The sequence below is a fragment of the Mizuhopecten yessoensis genome, unplaced genomic scaffold (genome assembly GCF_002113885.1).
Source record: "Mizuhopecten yessoensis strain PY_sf001 unplaced genomic scaffold, ASM211388v2 scaffold10487, whole genome shotgun sequence".
NCBI lineage: Eukaryota > Metazoa > Mollusca > Bivalvia > Pectinida > Pectinidae > Mizuhopecten > Mizuhopecten yessoensis.
This window is the reverse complement of record NW_018408571.1, coordinates 87,281-102,487: the sequence shown is the minus strand read 5'-3', so window position 1 is coordinate 102,487 and position 15,207 is coordinate 87,281. Positions and strand designations below refer to the sequence as shown.

Genomic DNA, 15,207 nt, shown 5'->3' with positions numbered 1-15,207 from the left:
CCCACAGCATTTTGGTTATTAATTTGTTTTAAATACCTTATTTTACACATTACACCTTTGTGACCTTGAGAGTGGGTCAAGGTCATTAATTGGAACAAATTTAGTAGCCATTCATTCCATCATGCAACTAGCCGAATATCATCATCTTAAGTCTTTTGGGTATTGGTTACTTAAAAGTTATTGGGTTTTTTAATTGATTGTCCCAATGGCCTTAAACTCCGACCAAGGTTAAATACATATAAAAAATGGCTAAACAAGATACAGGCCAAACATCAACACCCACGGCATTTTGGTTATTAATTTGTTTTGAAGATTTTTTTTACACATGACACATTTGTGACCTTGAGAGTGGGTCAAGGTCATTCATCTGAACATTGGTAGACATTCATCCCAGCATGTTACTGTCCATATATCATCACCCTGGGTCTTTTGGTTATTCTAAAGATGTTTATTGTTCAAACATTTGACCCCAGTGACCTTGAAAGTGGGTCAAGGTACTCCAATTACACCAACTTGGTAGCCTTTCATCTCTGCAGGCTACTGGTCAAAACTCATCAAACAGACCTTTTTGGTTATTCAAAAGAAATTGTTTGAAAATATTTCAACAGATTTGACCGAAATGATCTCTAAATGAGGTCAAGGTCATGTATTCGAACAAATTTGGTAGCCATTCATCCCAGCAAGCTATTGGCCAAATTTCATCACTCTAGACCTATCGGTTATTGAGAAGACGTCATTTTGAGAAAACAAATTGATCTATTTCGGGTTTGGAGAGCTAAGAAAAGCAATATTTATCCTTTTAAATGTAATTAAACTTACAGTGTATTGTAATTTTGTAGTGTGTTTTCTGCAGCAGGACAGGGATCCTAAAGTAAAGTCAACTTCGTTCTCAGCAAGCCCTGTTTTATAATCTAAGAAGTTCACGGATCAAACCCACATGGCCAAGAGTTTTCTATTAAAAAAATACATTGAGTATATTTCTTTCATATATATATATATATCTGCTATGGTTAGTGGGCAAGCATCCTGCTACGTGTCATAAACCAATGTGAACACGATTTGTTGGTGATACAACACCTGGCCTCTCGGCCAAGAAGTAACTGTTAACCAAGTCTACTGCAACAGGAAATAAACTTGCTGGTCATGCAATAACTAACAAGAGGCACATAGGGCCTGTATCGCTCACCTGGATATCTAAGCAATCATGGCAGAATATTCTCCAAATGAGATCCATGGGAATATGCCAGAACCCAAGGCCAATCCTTGTAGCATATATATCTGTATTCGATTTTTCATGCCCAGCAATTTTATGTATGGTTATGGGGTGGGGATCTCAACTGGTTCCAATCTGTGACTCAGAAACTAGGTCCCTATGGTTGTGGCCAGACCCAAGGATCAATTCTAATATCATGACTGTATTTGTCTCTTTTTGCCCAGAATTTGTATATATAGTTTTGGGGTGGGGATCTCAACCGTTTCAAAGTTATGACCCGGGGGTTAAGTCTGCAAGGGTGGGGCAAACCCTGGGGTCAATTCTAATTTCATGACTGCATTTGTCTCCTTATGCCCAAAACAATTGTATATATAGTTTTGGGGTGGGGATCTTAACCATTTCTAAGTTATGACCCAGGGGTTAAGCCTCCAAGGGTTGGGCAGTCCCCAAGGCCATCCTGGAAGCATATGTGCATTCATCTCTTTATACTCAGCAATTGTCTATATATGGTTATAGGTCGGGGATCTCAACTGTTTCCAAGCTGTGACTAAGAAACTAATCCCTAGGGGTTCGGTCAGACCCCAGGGTCTATTCTAATATCATAACTGCATTCATCTCTTTATGCCCAGCATTTGTATATATAGTTTTGGGGTGGGGATCTCATCCGTTTTTAAGTTATGGCCCAAGGACTATGTTTCCAAGGGTGGGGCCAGACCCTAGAGCCATCCCGGAAGCAAATGTGCATTCTGATCTTTATACTCAGCAATTGTATATGTAGTTATATGGTGGAGATCTCAACCATTTCCAGGCAATAAACTTTTTTTGGCCCCACCCCTTAGCCTGGGGGGTCAGCCCCACCATTTGTACAATTTTGAATCCCTGCCTCCTATGAATGCTTCTGACCAAATATGATCGATATCCAGTGCATAGTTCTACAGAAGAAGTCGTTTATAGAAATCTAGCCAAATTGCCCCCTTTTGGCCCCGACCTCAGCCCTCTGGGGGTCAGCCCCACCATTTGTACAATTTTGAATCCCCACCACCTAGGAATGCTTCCAGTCTAATATGGTTGATATCCATCACTTAGTTCCAGAGAAGAAGTCGCTTAAAGCAATACAGCCAAATAACCCTTTTTGGTCCGCCCCTCAGCCCCACCATTTGTACAATTTTGAATCCCTGCATCCCATATATGCTTTTGATTAAATATGATTGATATCAAGCCCAGTTCTACAGAAGTTGTTTGTAGAAATACAGCCAAATTACCCCTTTTCGGCCCCGCCCCTCAGTCCTCTGGGGGGGTCAGCCCCACCATTTGTACAATTTTGAATCCCCAACACCTAGGGATGCTTCCAGTCTAATATGGTTGATATCCATCATTTAGTTCCAGAGAAGAAGTTGCTTGAAGCAATATAGAAAAATTACCCTTTTTGGCCCCACCCCTCAGTCCCCTGGGGGGTCAGCCCCACCATTTGTACAATTTTGAATCCCTGCATCCAATGAATGCTTTTGATTAAATATGGTCGATATCCAGTGCATAGTTCTACAGAAGAAGTCGTTCGTAGAAATATAGCCAAATTTCCCCTTTTGGCCCTGCCCCTCAGCCCCCTGGGGGGTCAGCCCAACCATTTGTACAATTTTTAATCTCCACAACCTAGGGATGCTTCCAGTCTTATATGGTTGATATCCATCGCTTAGTTCCAGAGAAGAAGTCGCTTAAAGCAGTTTAGCCAAATTGCCCCCTTCTTGCCCCGCCTCACAGCCCCCTGGGGGGTCAGCCCCACCATTTGTACAATTTTGAATCCAAACCACCTAGGGATGCTTCCAGTCTAATATGGTTGATATCCATCACTTAGTTCCAGAGAAGAAGTCGCTTAAAGCAGTTTAGCCAAATTGCCCCCTTCTTGCCCCGCCTCACAGCCCCCTGGGGGGGCAGCCCCACCATTTGTACAATTTTGAATCCCAACCACCTAGGGATGCTTCTAGTGAAATTTAGTTAAACTCCAATCAGTGGTTAAGAAGAAGAAGTCGTTTAAAGAAATTGTTGACGGATGGACGACGGATGACGGACGAACGGACGGACGACGGACGCCACGGTATGGCATAAGCTCACCTTGGTCCTTTGGACCAGGTGAGCTAAAAATCTTGGCTTGAACTTATAATACAACCATTCAAAATTTGGATTTTCAAATAATTTATTTGACAAAACACACATTGTTTCGTATCAAAATATCTTTTATATATTATAAAAGACACAAGTTCTGACTGTAATTCAGCCTGTTACAGCATTCAGCCTGTTACAGCAGTCCCCCAAAACTGCCCCTGTTATCACAAATGATGTATTACAAAGAGTTTGCAATGTCAAAATACACTGGCATACTAAATTTCAGCAAAACCAGACCTAGAAGGGGGACCATTGACATCACCTTGGTGTACACCCATAAATGTGTAATCAATAGGAGGTCATAGTGTTCATGTTTGATGACCAATCAGACAATAAAATGCATTTCACACATCCACACACTCGTATCAATATATTCTGACGAATTGTCCAGAATCCATTTCTCAGAAGAAGGAAAACAAGAAGAAATGCAGCAAAGATAGCAAGTCTACGCTTCGTCTCCGCTTCATTTGGGGATCAAGGTAGTACATTTACTACATTGAAAACGACTCAATATAACATACCCGGACATATGCACTCAACATATCCATGTATCACACAACACAATGTATTCATATAACTACAAATCATTAATACTTTATCACTGTTGATGTTGACAAGCCATAGGCCTGGCTAACTAAATACTAGCTGGACAGAGGACTGCTGATCAGTACATCCATCATCCTCGACACTCCAGGAGTGCACAGAGCGAAAGTGAGTGTAACCCCTGTAATATGTCATAGCAAAAGTGAAGGCACGATGACAGCTGTTTGATTGGTCTTAGGTAAAAAAAACACCTGACCAATCGCTAGGCTGATACCTGTCCTTTGAAGATTACAAAGGAGTGACACACGACTTCAAAGCCTGTCAATTTTTACTGTTAGGTGACCGCGAGATTCTTTTGATGAACATCAAAGGATAGAACTAGCCTTCTTATCTCATCCACAAGTTGGTGTACACTGAAGGCAATGACATATTCCAGTGGTGCAGAGAGCATAAGTGAGCGAAACCCTTGTATATCGAGGATGTACTGTACGTCCATGATCTGGACATCAGTGAGCTAATCCAGACCCTACACAACCAGGAAACCTGTGTAAACAAGACTTTTAGCTAGCAGCACCAACCTGTCAATTATAAGAGATTGTTGATTTGAATTCAAGTATTTCCTGACTGTCACACACTTTAAAAATTAATCCTAAGATTACCTAACATTTTAATGTTATCTTGGTTGAGTTATTGACATTTTGTTTATTCTATACAGCCAAACAGTGTCCACTCCTTCACCGAGGGTCATCACTGGCTCCCAGTTTGGGAAGCGGAAACGACAGGCTACAACCATGCTGTCCTCTCCCAACTCCTTCTCCAGCTTCAGCTCCAGTGGCTCCATCTGTAACAATAGTGACATTTATACTCCTATTAATGACAGGTTGTATTATCGTATTATGTAACCCTGGGTATCTGTCACTCTGCCAGTCAATTTGTTAAAACTTTCCCTTTTTATTGTTCTAAGGCCTTTATTAATAGACATTTCTTGATGAAACTTGATACAGATATTCTAAACAAGTATAGCTCAAATGAGTTGCATTTCAGAAACTTTCAAATTGAACTATATATATATAAAGCAGTCTAAATCATATGAACAAGCTTGACTTAGATGGACCAATCATCCTTTGGTCACTTATCAGACGAGAAAACTGACAGGTCATCAAAGCCCCGCCTTGTGTCTGACCATAACCCTCATTCTATTGTTAGTAACAGTGACCTTGACCTTGAAAAAATTTCAAACCTGTTTTGCATGTCTACATATATACAACAGTTTGAATTTCCAAAGATGATTTTTTTTGGATTTTGAGGTAAAAACCTTAAGCACTTGTGATCTATATTTAGGAACTGTGATTGTGACCTTGACCTTAACAACATTTTAAATCCCTATTGCTCGTCTGCATATCACATTGTTCTTCCTCATCAAATTAAAAAAATATTAGTCTTTTGGATTCTGAAATGCAAATATTCTACAGAAATGAAAAGGCACCTGGAACGACAGATAGATGGACACCGTGATTACAGGTACCATAGGGCACCTGGAACGACAGATAGATGGACACACGTGATAACAGGTACTGTAGGGCACCTGGAACGACAGATAGATGGACACCATGATTACAGGTACCGTAGAGCACCTGGAACTACAGATAGATGGACATCGTGATTACAGGTACCGTAGGGCCCCTGGAACGACAGATAGATGGACACCGTGATTACGGGTACCATAGGGCACCTGGAACGACAGATAGATGGACACACGTGATAACAGGTACTGTAGGGCACCTGGAACGACAGATAGATGGACACCATAATTACAGGTACCGTAGAGCACCTGGAACGACAGATAGATGGACACCGTTATTACAGGTACCATAGGGCACCTGGAACGACAGATAGATGGACAAACGTGATAACAGGTATCGTAGGGAACCTGGAACGACAGATAGATGGACACCGTGATTACGGGTACCATAGGGCACCTGGAACGACAGATAGATGGACACACGTGATAACAGGTACTGTAGGGCACCTGGAACGACAGATAGATGGACAAACGTGATAACAGGTATCGTAGGGAACCTGGAACGACAGATAGATGGACACCGTGATTACAGGTACCTTAGGGCACCTGGAACGACAGATAGATGGACACTGTGATTACAGGTACCATAGGGCACCTGGAACGACAGATAGATGGACACCATGATTACAGGTACCGTAGAGCACCTGGAACGACAGATAGATGGACATCGTGATTACAGGTACCGTAGGGCACCTGGAACGACAGATAGATGGACACCGTGATTACAGGTTCCATAGGGCACCTGGAACGCCAGATAGATGGACACCGTGGTTACAGGTACCGTAGGGCACCTGGACCGACAGATAGATGGACACCGAGATTACAGGTACCGTAGGGCACCTTGAACGACAGATAGATGGACGCCGTGATTACAGATACCGTAGGGCACGTGGAACGACAGATAGATGGACGCCGTGATTACAGATACCGTAGGGCACGTGGAACGACAGATAGATGGGCACCGTGATTAAAGGTACCGTAGGGCACCTGGACCGACAGATAGATGGACACCATAATTACAGGTACCGTAGAGCCCCTGGAACGACAGATAGATGGACCCCCGTGATAACAGGTACCGTAGGGCACCTGGAAGGACAGATAGATGGACACCGGGATTACAGGTACCGTAGGGCCCCTGGAACGACAGATAGATTGACACCTTGATTACAGGTACCATAGGGCCCCTGGAACGACAGATAGATCGACACCGTGATTACAGGTACCATAGGGCACCTGGAACGACAGATAGATTGACACCGTAATTACAGGTACCGTAGTAAATATGAATTACCTAATATGCTTACCATATATTCAGTTAAAACAACATTACAATATCTAAAATATATAAACTTACCATTTGTCTAACACCAAATATCACTACATTGTCAAAAGAACTGACATCAGTCTGAAAAATGAATGTAATGAATATGTTTATTAGCCTGTAGTGTAAAGAAGAACATTGTTTTACGCAGGAACTTGTCAAAATTTTATAGTAGTGAAGAGCCCCCTATATTACCATGTGCAGAACACAATTCATCACAAAACCCAGTGTATAATCAGAGCTGCTTAATTGTAAATTTGTTGACAGGATTTTTTTAAAGTTTTTAAATACCATAATTAATAGGGCTTTGTTAGATTAATGTTTACCAATAGGCATCAATGGGTAGGTAAACTTTGATAGTTTAATGTTAACCAATAGGCATCAATGGGGAGGTAAACTTTGATAGTTTAATGTTTACCAATAGGCATCAGTGGGTAGGTAAACTTTGATAGTTTGATGTTTACCAAAAGGCATCATTCACATACCTTCCAGGGATCATGACGCTTGAATATAGCCATAGTTTTTAAGTACCATAATTAATAGGGCTTTGATAGTTTAATGTTTACCAATAGGCATCAATGGGTAGGTAAACTTTGATAGTTTAATGTTAACCAATAGGCATCAATGGGGAGGTAAACTTTGATAGTTTAATGTTTACCAAAAGGCATCAATGGGTAGGTAAACTTTGATAGTTTGATGTTTACCAAAAGGCATCATTCACATACCTTCCAGAGATCACGACGCTTGAATGTAGCCATAGTTTTTAAGTACCATAATTAATAGGGCTTTGATAGTTTAATGTTTACCAATAGGCATCAATGGGTTGTAAACTTTGATAGTTTAATGTTTACCAAAAGGCATCAATGGGTTGTAAACTTTGATAGTTTAATGTTTACCAATAGGCATCAATGGGTTGTAAACTTTGATAGTTTAATGTTTACCAATAGGCATCAATGGGTTGTAAACTTTGATAGTTTAATGTTTACCAATAGGCATCAATGGGTTGTAAACTTTGATAGTTTAATGTTTACCAATAGGCATCAATGGGTTGTAAACTTTGATAGTTTAATGTTTACCAATAGGCATCAATGGGTTGTAAACTTTGATAGTTTAATGTTTACCAATAGGCATCAATGGGTTGTAAACTTTGATAGTTTAATGTTTACCAATAGGCATCAATGGGTTGTAAACTTTGATAGTTTAATGTTTACCAATAGGCATCAATGGGTTGTAAACTTTGATAGTTTAATGTTTACCAAAAGGCATCAATGGGTTGTAAACTTTGATAGTTTAATGTTTACCAAAAGGCATCAATGGGTTGTAAACTTTGATAGTTTAATGTTTACCAAAAGGCATCAATGGGTTGTAAACTTTGATAGTTTAATGTTTACCAAAAGGCATCAATGGGTTGTAAACTTTGATAGTTTAATGTTTACCAAAAGGCATCAATGGGTTGTAAACTTTGATAGTTTAATGTTTACCAAAAGGCATCAATGGGTTGTAAACTTTGATAGTTTAATGTTTACCAAAAGGCATCAATGGGTTGTAAACTTTGATAGTTTAATGTTTACCAAAAGGCATCAATGGGTTGTAAACTTTGATAGTTTAATGTTTACCAAAAGGCATCATTCACATACCTTCCAGGGATCATGACGCTTGAATATAGCCATAGTTTTTAAGTACCATAATTAATAGGGCTTTGATAGTTTAATGTTTACCAATAGGCATCAATGGGTAGGTAAACTTTGATAGTTTAATGTTAACCAATAGGCATCAATGGGGAGGTAAACTTTGATAGTTTAATGTTTACCAATAGGCATCAATGGGTAGGTAAACTTTGATAGTTTGATGTTTACCAAAAGGCATCATTCACATACCTTCCAGGGATCATGACGCTTGAATATAGCCATAGTTTTTAAGTACCATAATTAATAGGGCTTTGATAGTTTAATGTTTACCAATAGGCATCAATGGGTAGGTAAACTTTGATAGTTTAATGTTAACCAATAGGCATCAATGGGGAGGTAAACTTTGATAGTTTGATGTTTACCAAAAGGCATCATTCACATACCTTCCAGGGATCATGACGCTTGAATATAGCCATAGTTTTTAAGTACCATAATTAATAGGGCTTTGATAGTTTAATGTTTACCAATAGGCATCAATGGGTAGGTAAACTTTGATAGTTTAATGTTAACCAATAGGCATCAATGGGGAGGTAAACTTTGATAGTTTAATGTTTACCAATAGGCATCAATGGGTAGGTAAACTTTGATAGTTTGATGTTTACCAAAAGGCATCATTCACATACCTTCCAGGGATCATGACGCTTGAATATAGCCATAGTTTTTAAGTACCATAATTAATAGGGCTTTGATAGTTTAATGTTTACCAATAGGCATCAATGGGTAGGTAAACTTTGATAGTTTAATGTTAACCAATAGGCATCAATGGGGAGGTAAACTTTGATAGTTTAATGTTTACCAATAGGCATCAATGGGTAGGTAAACTTTGATAGTTTGATGTTTACCAAAAGGCATCATTCACATACCTTCCAGGGATCATGACGCTTGAATATAGCCATAGTTTTTAAGTACCATAATTAATAGGGCTTTGATAGTTTAATGTTTACCAATAGGCATCAATGGGTAGGTAAACTTTGATAGTTTAATGTTAACCAATAGGCATCAATGGGGAGGTAAACTTTGATAGTTTAATGTTTACCAAAAGGCATCAATGGGTAGGTAAACTTTGATAGTTTGATGTTTACCAAAAGGCATCATTCACATACCTTCCAGAGATCACGACGCTTGAATGTAGCCATAGTTTTTAAGTACCATAATTAATAGGGCTTTGATAGTTTAATGTTTACCAATAGGCATCAATGGGTTGTAAACTTTGATAGTTTAATGTTTACCAAAAGGCATCAATGGGTTGTAAACTTTGATAGTTTAATGTTTACCAAAAGGCATCAATGGGTTGTAAACTTTGATAGTTTAATGTTTACCAATAGGCATCAATGGGTTGTAAACTGGGATATTTTAATGTTTACCAATAGGCATCAATGGGTAGGTAAACTTTGATAGTTTAATGTTTACCAATAGGCATCAATGGGTAGGTAAACTTTGATAGTTTGATGTTTACCAAAAGGCATCATTCACATACCTTCCAGAGATCCTGACGCTTGAATGTAGCCATAGTAACCATGCCTGCTCGTCTAGCCGCCAAGCGAGAGTACAGTACCAGCCACATATTTAGCTCAATTCCAGATGCTTTGTAACCCTTTTTGGCTGCCTCTATCACCTGTCACAGAGAGAAAGATTTTATTTTATCCTAAAATTTCATCACATTGGGTTGTTTGTTGGTTCTCCCTCTCCTTAATACATTCTAGTTCCTTTGATTATTGCTGTTTCTAATGTCTCAGCATCAGGAGTTATATACGCCTGACAAACATTTTGATGGTACAATAATATCATGGTATGAACTAGAGGCTTGCAAAAATGCAAAATTCTTATTATATTTTATAAATTTCATTAAAATCTGTAGGTCATATAAGATGCTGCATGTTTGTACACCACTAGACGGTGATAATATCAACCTGTAATGTTCAAATAATGAGTTGACAGGATGGAATAATTAACAACTTATACAGGACAGATAGGAATTTAAACTCAGAACCTGTGAACATCCTACGGCTGCTCTGATACCTGAGCTATCTTTGTTACTCATGATAAACCCAGTACACAGACTACTACAAACAAACATAAAACACTCTGCCTTTGGGCGACAATAATGAATTGATGAGTGAGTATTCTTCAGGTGATTGAAATAAGTTTAAATTTTGATTCAGTACAAACTACATACAATTCGTCCATCTCCACTCCCAATGTCCAGTAAACTTCCCTTACGGCTGCCTAGTGCTTTAAACACATTTTTCATCTGTGTAGATGATGCTGGTAGGAACGGTAAGCAAATTTTGCGTAGGGCTGGAGCCAGAAATGGACCTGTCAGTGTGTAGATCCCAACAAACAATCCCCCGAATACTCCAAGCAGGATACTTCCCCTCCTGGTCAGTCCATGGCTTGGCTTATCTTCATCCGTCGATTCAAGCAGAGACTCAATTCCCATGATGAAAAACCTATTACAATAAAAAAAAAACAACGTATGATATACATGTAAATGGAAGGGAGCTTGAGGGTATACAGCTTCTGACTGACCATGCAATTATATTAAATGCTATATACAAGTCTGTGGCTTGACTGATCAGTTTTGGTTCTAAAAACTATTGTCATTTGAATTAAATATCCAAGTTTTGATAGAATATAGGCATGGTATTTTGATTTTTATATGCATATAGACAAAGGGAACGACCTCCCTGTTACAGGTGCACGGCCACAGCTGAGCTTGAATGAAAATGAAGGCAACTCTGCTGAAACTTGCCAAATTGTAAACTAACCACAGGAATATCTTAGTGGGCTTTTTCTATTTTATATAGGATTCCATAGTTACTGAAATCCTTATTATCTAAAAAGGTAAAAAAGTCATATCAGATATGCGATTATATGGCAAATACATCTTATCATCTTACATCGGATCCAGAGACCTATCCAGGGGGAGGGGGGCAGATGGGGGGGGGGGTGTGTGTCCATGTGGGGAAAAATTCAGGAAAATTAGATGGTGAAAATACATGATTTTTAAAGAAAAATCTCAGAGTGGATGGGGGTGGGGGTTGTACTTGAAGCCCAAAAATCTCTCTGGATCCATCACTGGAATCTACTATACTTTATATATGTTATATACCTGAACCGCGTCCCTCAAACTTTAAAGGTTTTTTTATCATGATATACAAGTAGGTCAGTGTAAAAATAGGCCTATCGTGTGCTCGGTGTTTTTCTTCAAAATAAACAATGGTGGAAGTGGTGATAAACAGGCTGGGCACAACAGCGTATATGGGTAATAATCCTGCATTTGAGTAACAATTTTATTACTGAAATGGGGAAAAAAGTGGAATAAAATCACACAAAGTTCTTTTAAACACTTGGAGAAAAAAGGGCGTTTTTCTTTCAACTAAATCCAACAAATAACACAATCTGTATCTGTATGGATTCGCGTATGGATACGCTGAAGTAACCAAAACTGGTGTGTTACAGCAGGTGAGAGACAGCGCTAATAGTTCTTAGTCGCGTGATTCAAGGGCTGTTTTAAAGTCCTCAAAACTGCTGCATTTGATTATGGTGTCTGGTAGATGGTCCCAGTCTGTTACAGTACGTATAAAGAAGGATTCTCTGTATTGGTCTGTTCTATAAGGTGGTGGTGGGAATCCTCTACTGTTCTATAAGGTGGTGGTGGGAATCCTCTTCTGTTCTATAAGGTGGTGGTGGGAATGCTCTACTGTTCTATAAGGTGGTGGAGGGAATCCTTTACTGTTCTATAAGGTGGTGGTGCGAATCCTCTACTGTTCTATAAGGTAGTGGTGGGAATCCTCTACTGTTCTTTAAGGTGGTGGTGGGAATCCTCTCATGTTCTATAAGGTGGTGGTGGGAAGCCTCTACTGTTCTATAAGGTGGTGGAGGGAATCCTTTACTGTTCTATAAGGTGGTGGTGTGAATCCTCTACTGTTCTATAAGGCGGTGGAGGGAAACCTCTACTGTTCTATAAGGTGGTGGAGGGAATCCTTTACTGTTCTATAAGGTGGTGGTGGTAATCCTCTACTGTTCTATAAGGTAGTGGTGGGAATCCTCTACTGTTCTTTAAGGTGGTGGTGGGAATCCTCTTCTGTTCTATAAGGTGGTGGTGGGAAACCTCTACTGTTCTATAAGGTGGTGGAGGGAATCCTCTACTGTTCTCTAAGGTGGTGGTGGGAATCCTCTCATGTTCTATAAGGTGGTGGTGGGAACCCTCTGCTGTTTTATAAGGTGGTGGTGGGAATCCTCTACTGATCTATAAGGTGGTGGTGGGAATCCACTACTGTTCTATAAGGTGGTGGTGCGAATCCTCTACTGTTCTATAAGGAGGTGGTGGGAATCCTCTACTGTTCTTTAAGGTGGTGGTGGGAATCCTCTACTGATCTATAAGGTGGTGGTGGGAATCCACTACTGTTCTATAAGGTGGTGGTTGGAATCCTCTGCTGTTCTATAAGGTGGTGTTGGGAATCCTCTACTGTTCTATAAGGGGGTGGTGGGAATCCTCTACTGTTCTTTAAGGTGGTGGTGGGAATCCTCTCATGTTCTATAAGGTGGTGGTGGGAACCCTCTGCTGTTTTATAAGGTGGTGGTGGGAATGCTCTACTGTTTTATAAGGTGGTGGTGGGAATGCTCTACTGTTCTATAAGGTGGTGGAGGGAATCCTTTACTGTTCTATAAGGTGGTGGTGTGAATCCTCTACTGTTCTATAAGGCGGTGGTGGGAATCCTCTACTGTTCTTTAAGGTGGTGGTGGGAATCCTCTCATGTTCTATAAGGTGGTGGTGGGAACCCTCTGCTGTTTTATAAGGTGGTGGTGGGAATCCTCTCATGTTCTATAAGGTGGTGGTGGGAATACTCTACTGTTCTATAAGGTGGTGGAGGGAATCCTTTACTGTTCTATAAGGTGGTGGTGGGAATACTCTACTGTTCTATAAGGTGGTGGTGGGAACCCTCTGCTGTTTTATAAGGTGGTGGTGGGAATGCTCTACTGTTCTATAAGGTGGTGTTGGGAATCCTCTACTGTTCTATAAGGAGGTGGAGGGAATCCTCTACTGTTCTCTAAGGTGGTGGTGGGAATCCTCTCATGTTCTATAAGGTGGTGGTGGGAATGCTCTACTGTTTTATAAGGTGGTGGTGGGAATGCTCTACTGTTCTATAAGGTGGTGGAGGGAATCCTTTACTGTTCTATAAGGTGGTGGTGTGAATCCTCTACTGTTCTATAAGGGGGTGGTGGGAACCCTCTCCTGTTCTATAAGGTGGTGGTGGGCATCCTCTACTGTTCTATAAGGTGGTGGTGGGAATCCTCTACTGTTGTTACACACAGACCTGTCGATGATGTTGATTGTACTTTATAGTTTGTAGTTCTCATGTTAGTCTTGTCTATGAAGTACATTTGTCCACAAAAAATTATCAATTCTGATGTCTAACTTTTGTGAAAAGGACAAACCATATCACTGACTTTGTTTTCCATTGACTTCAGTGTGTAGTGATCAATGGGACCATCCAGTTCAAAATGCATGATTTTTTCTGTGTGTCATTTTCACAAAAATTTAGACAACTGAATAAACATATTTTTGTACACAATTGTACGTTATAGTATTTTTTATTTGTTTTTGTTGAAAGAATGATGCCCTTTTTTTGTTAATACTGTGTAAAGGAACTTTGTGTTTTTCTTTCACTTTTAATATTGCCCATTTCAGTAATAAAATTGTTACTCAAATGGGTACCTGTTACCCAAATACAGGATTATTACCCATATACGCCGTTGTGCCCACCGGACCCCTGATAAAGTAAAAGGACTAACGTTATATGTTAATCATGACTTAAAATCAGTTTGTTGGACATTTATTGGACACAGGACTTTGACTTTTACGCATACACACAGCCTTTACTATTAAGAATAATGAAACCATTCCTAGGGCTGATTAGCTGTGTAACAGTAATAGCGTAGCTTCTGACTACGAGACATTGTTCCGCCCGGGGCAGAGGAGGACGGGTATATTTAATATTACTATTAGAGGTCTAATTTAGCCTTTTTAGTAGTCTAAAGGCTAAATTAGACCTCATGCTGATGAAAAAACCCACCTTGAAGTCTAAATATCCGGACTTAAGTATAGATGCAGCATTATTAACTACTGTTCATAATACGCATCAGACAACTATGCAATCCAGCTACAATGCCGCCTTGCTGAAAAGCTGAAGCAATGTGGGATTTACCATGGGCGCGGACATCTTGGACAGGGGAAATAACTCTAATCAAATTAGCGGTGCTTCTCATTACAGCCCGGTACAGCCCGGTAGAGCCCGGCACAGCCCGGGACAGCCCGGTAGTGATATATTGACCGCCCGGGCGTTTGTCTCCACTTATACACCATTATGATTGTATTATTTGCATTGTTTGTAACAGTATGAATGTAGTGATCAAAAAATGGTGAAAAAATCATTAAATTTGACCGAGTTATGGTTATTTGAACTTTGTAACATCGCAACAACCCGCTGGAGTAGCGCCAGACGTTTGTTATTTGCAATACAAACACCGCCCGGGCTTTCACCTGTGTAGTAAACTGTACTGAAGTAACTTATTCCCATATCTTTAGAAACGAAAAATACAAAACTGAAAGAAATATCAAAATATGTTCATAATTAGCCAAGTTATTGTAATTTGAAATTAACCAACACTGCAGGACTTGTTATTTACAATATTA

At 39.8% G+C, this 15,207-nt stretch overlaps 1 protein-coding gene across 1 annotated transcript; it reads right to left on the bottom strand.

Annotated features, from left to right (window-relative positions):
- Positions 1 to 4,193: 4,193 nt before the first annotated feature.
- LOC110460846 (protein FAM173B-like) lies at positions 4,194 to 14,745 on the bottom strand. The gene is made up of 5 exons (XM_021514028.1): positions 14,588 to 14,745; positions 10,684 to 10,957; positions 9,985 to 10,122; positions 6,853 to 6,903; positions 4,194 to 4,757 (listed from the first exon to the last, which is right to left on the bottom strand). Exons 2-5 carry the CDS (start codon positions 10,945 to 10,947, stop codon positions 4,590 to 4,592), a joined length of 621 nt encoding a protein of 206 aa, XP_021369703.1. The 5' UTR covers positions 10,948 to 10,957; positions 14,588 to 14,745; the 3' UTR covers positions 4,194 to 4,589.
- Positions 14,746 to 15,207: the final 462 nt, after the last annotated feature.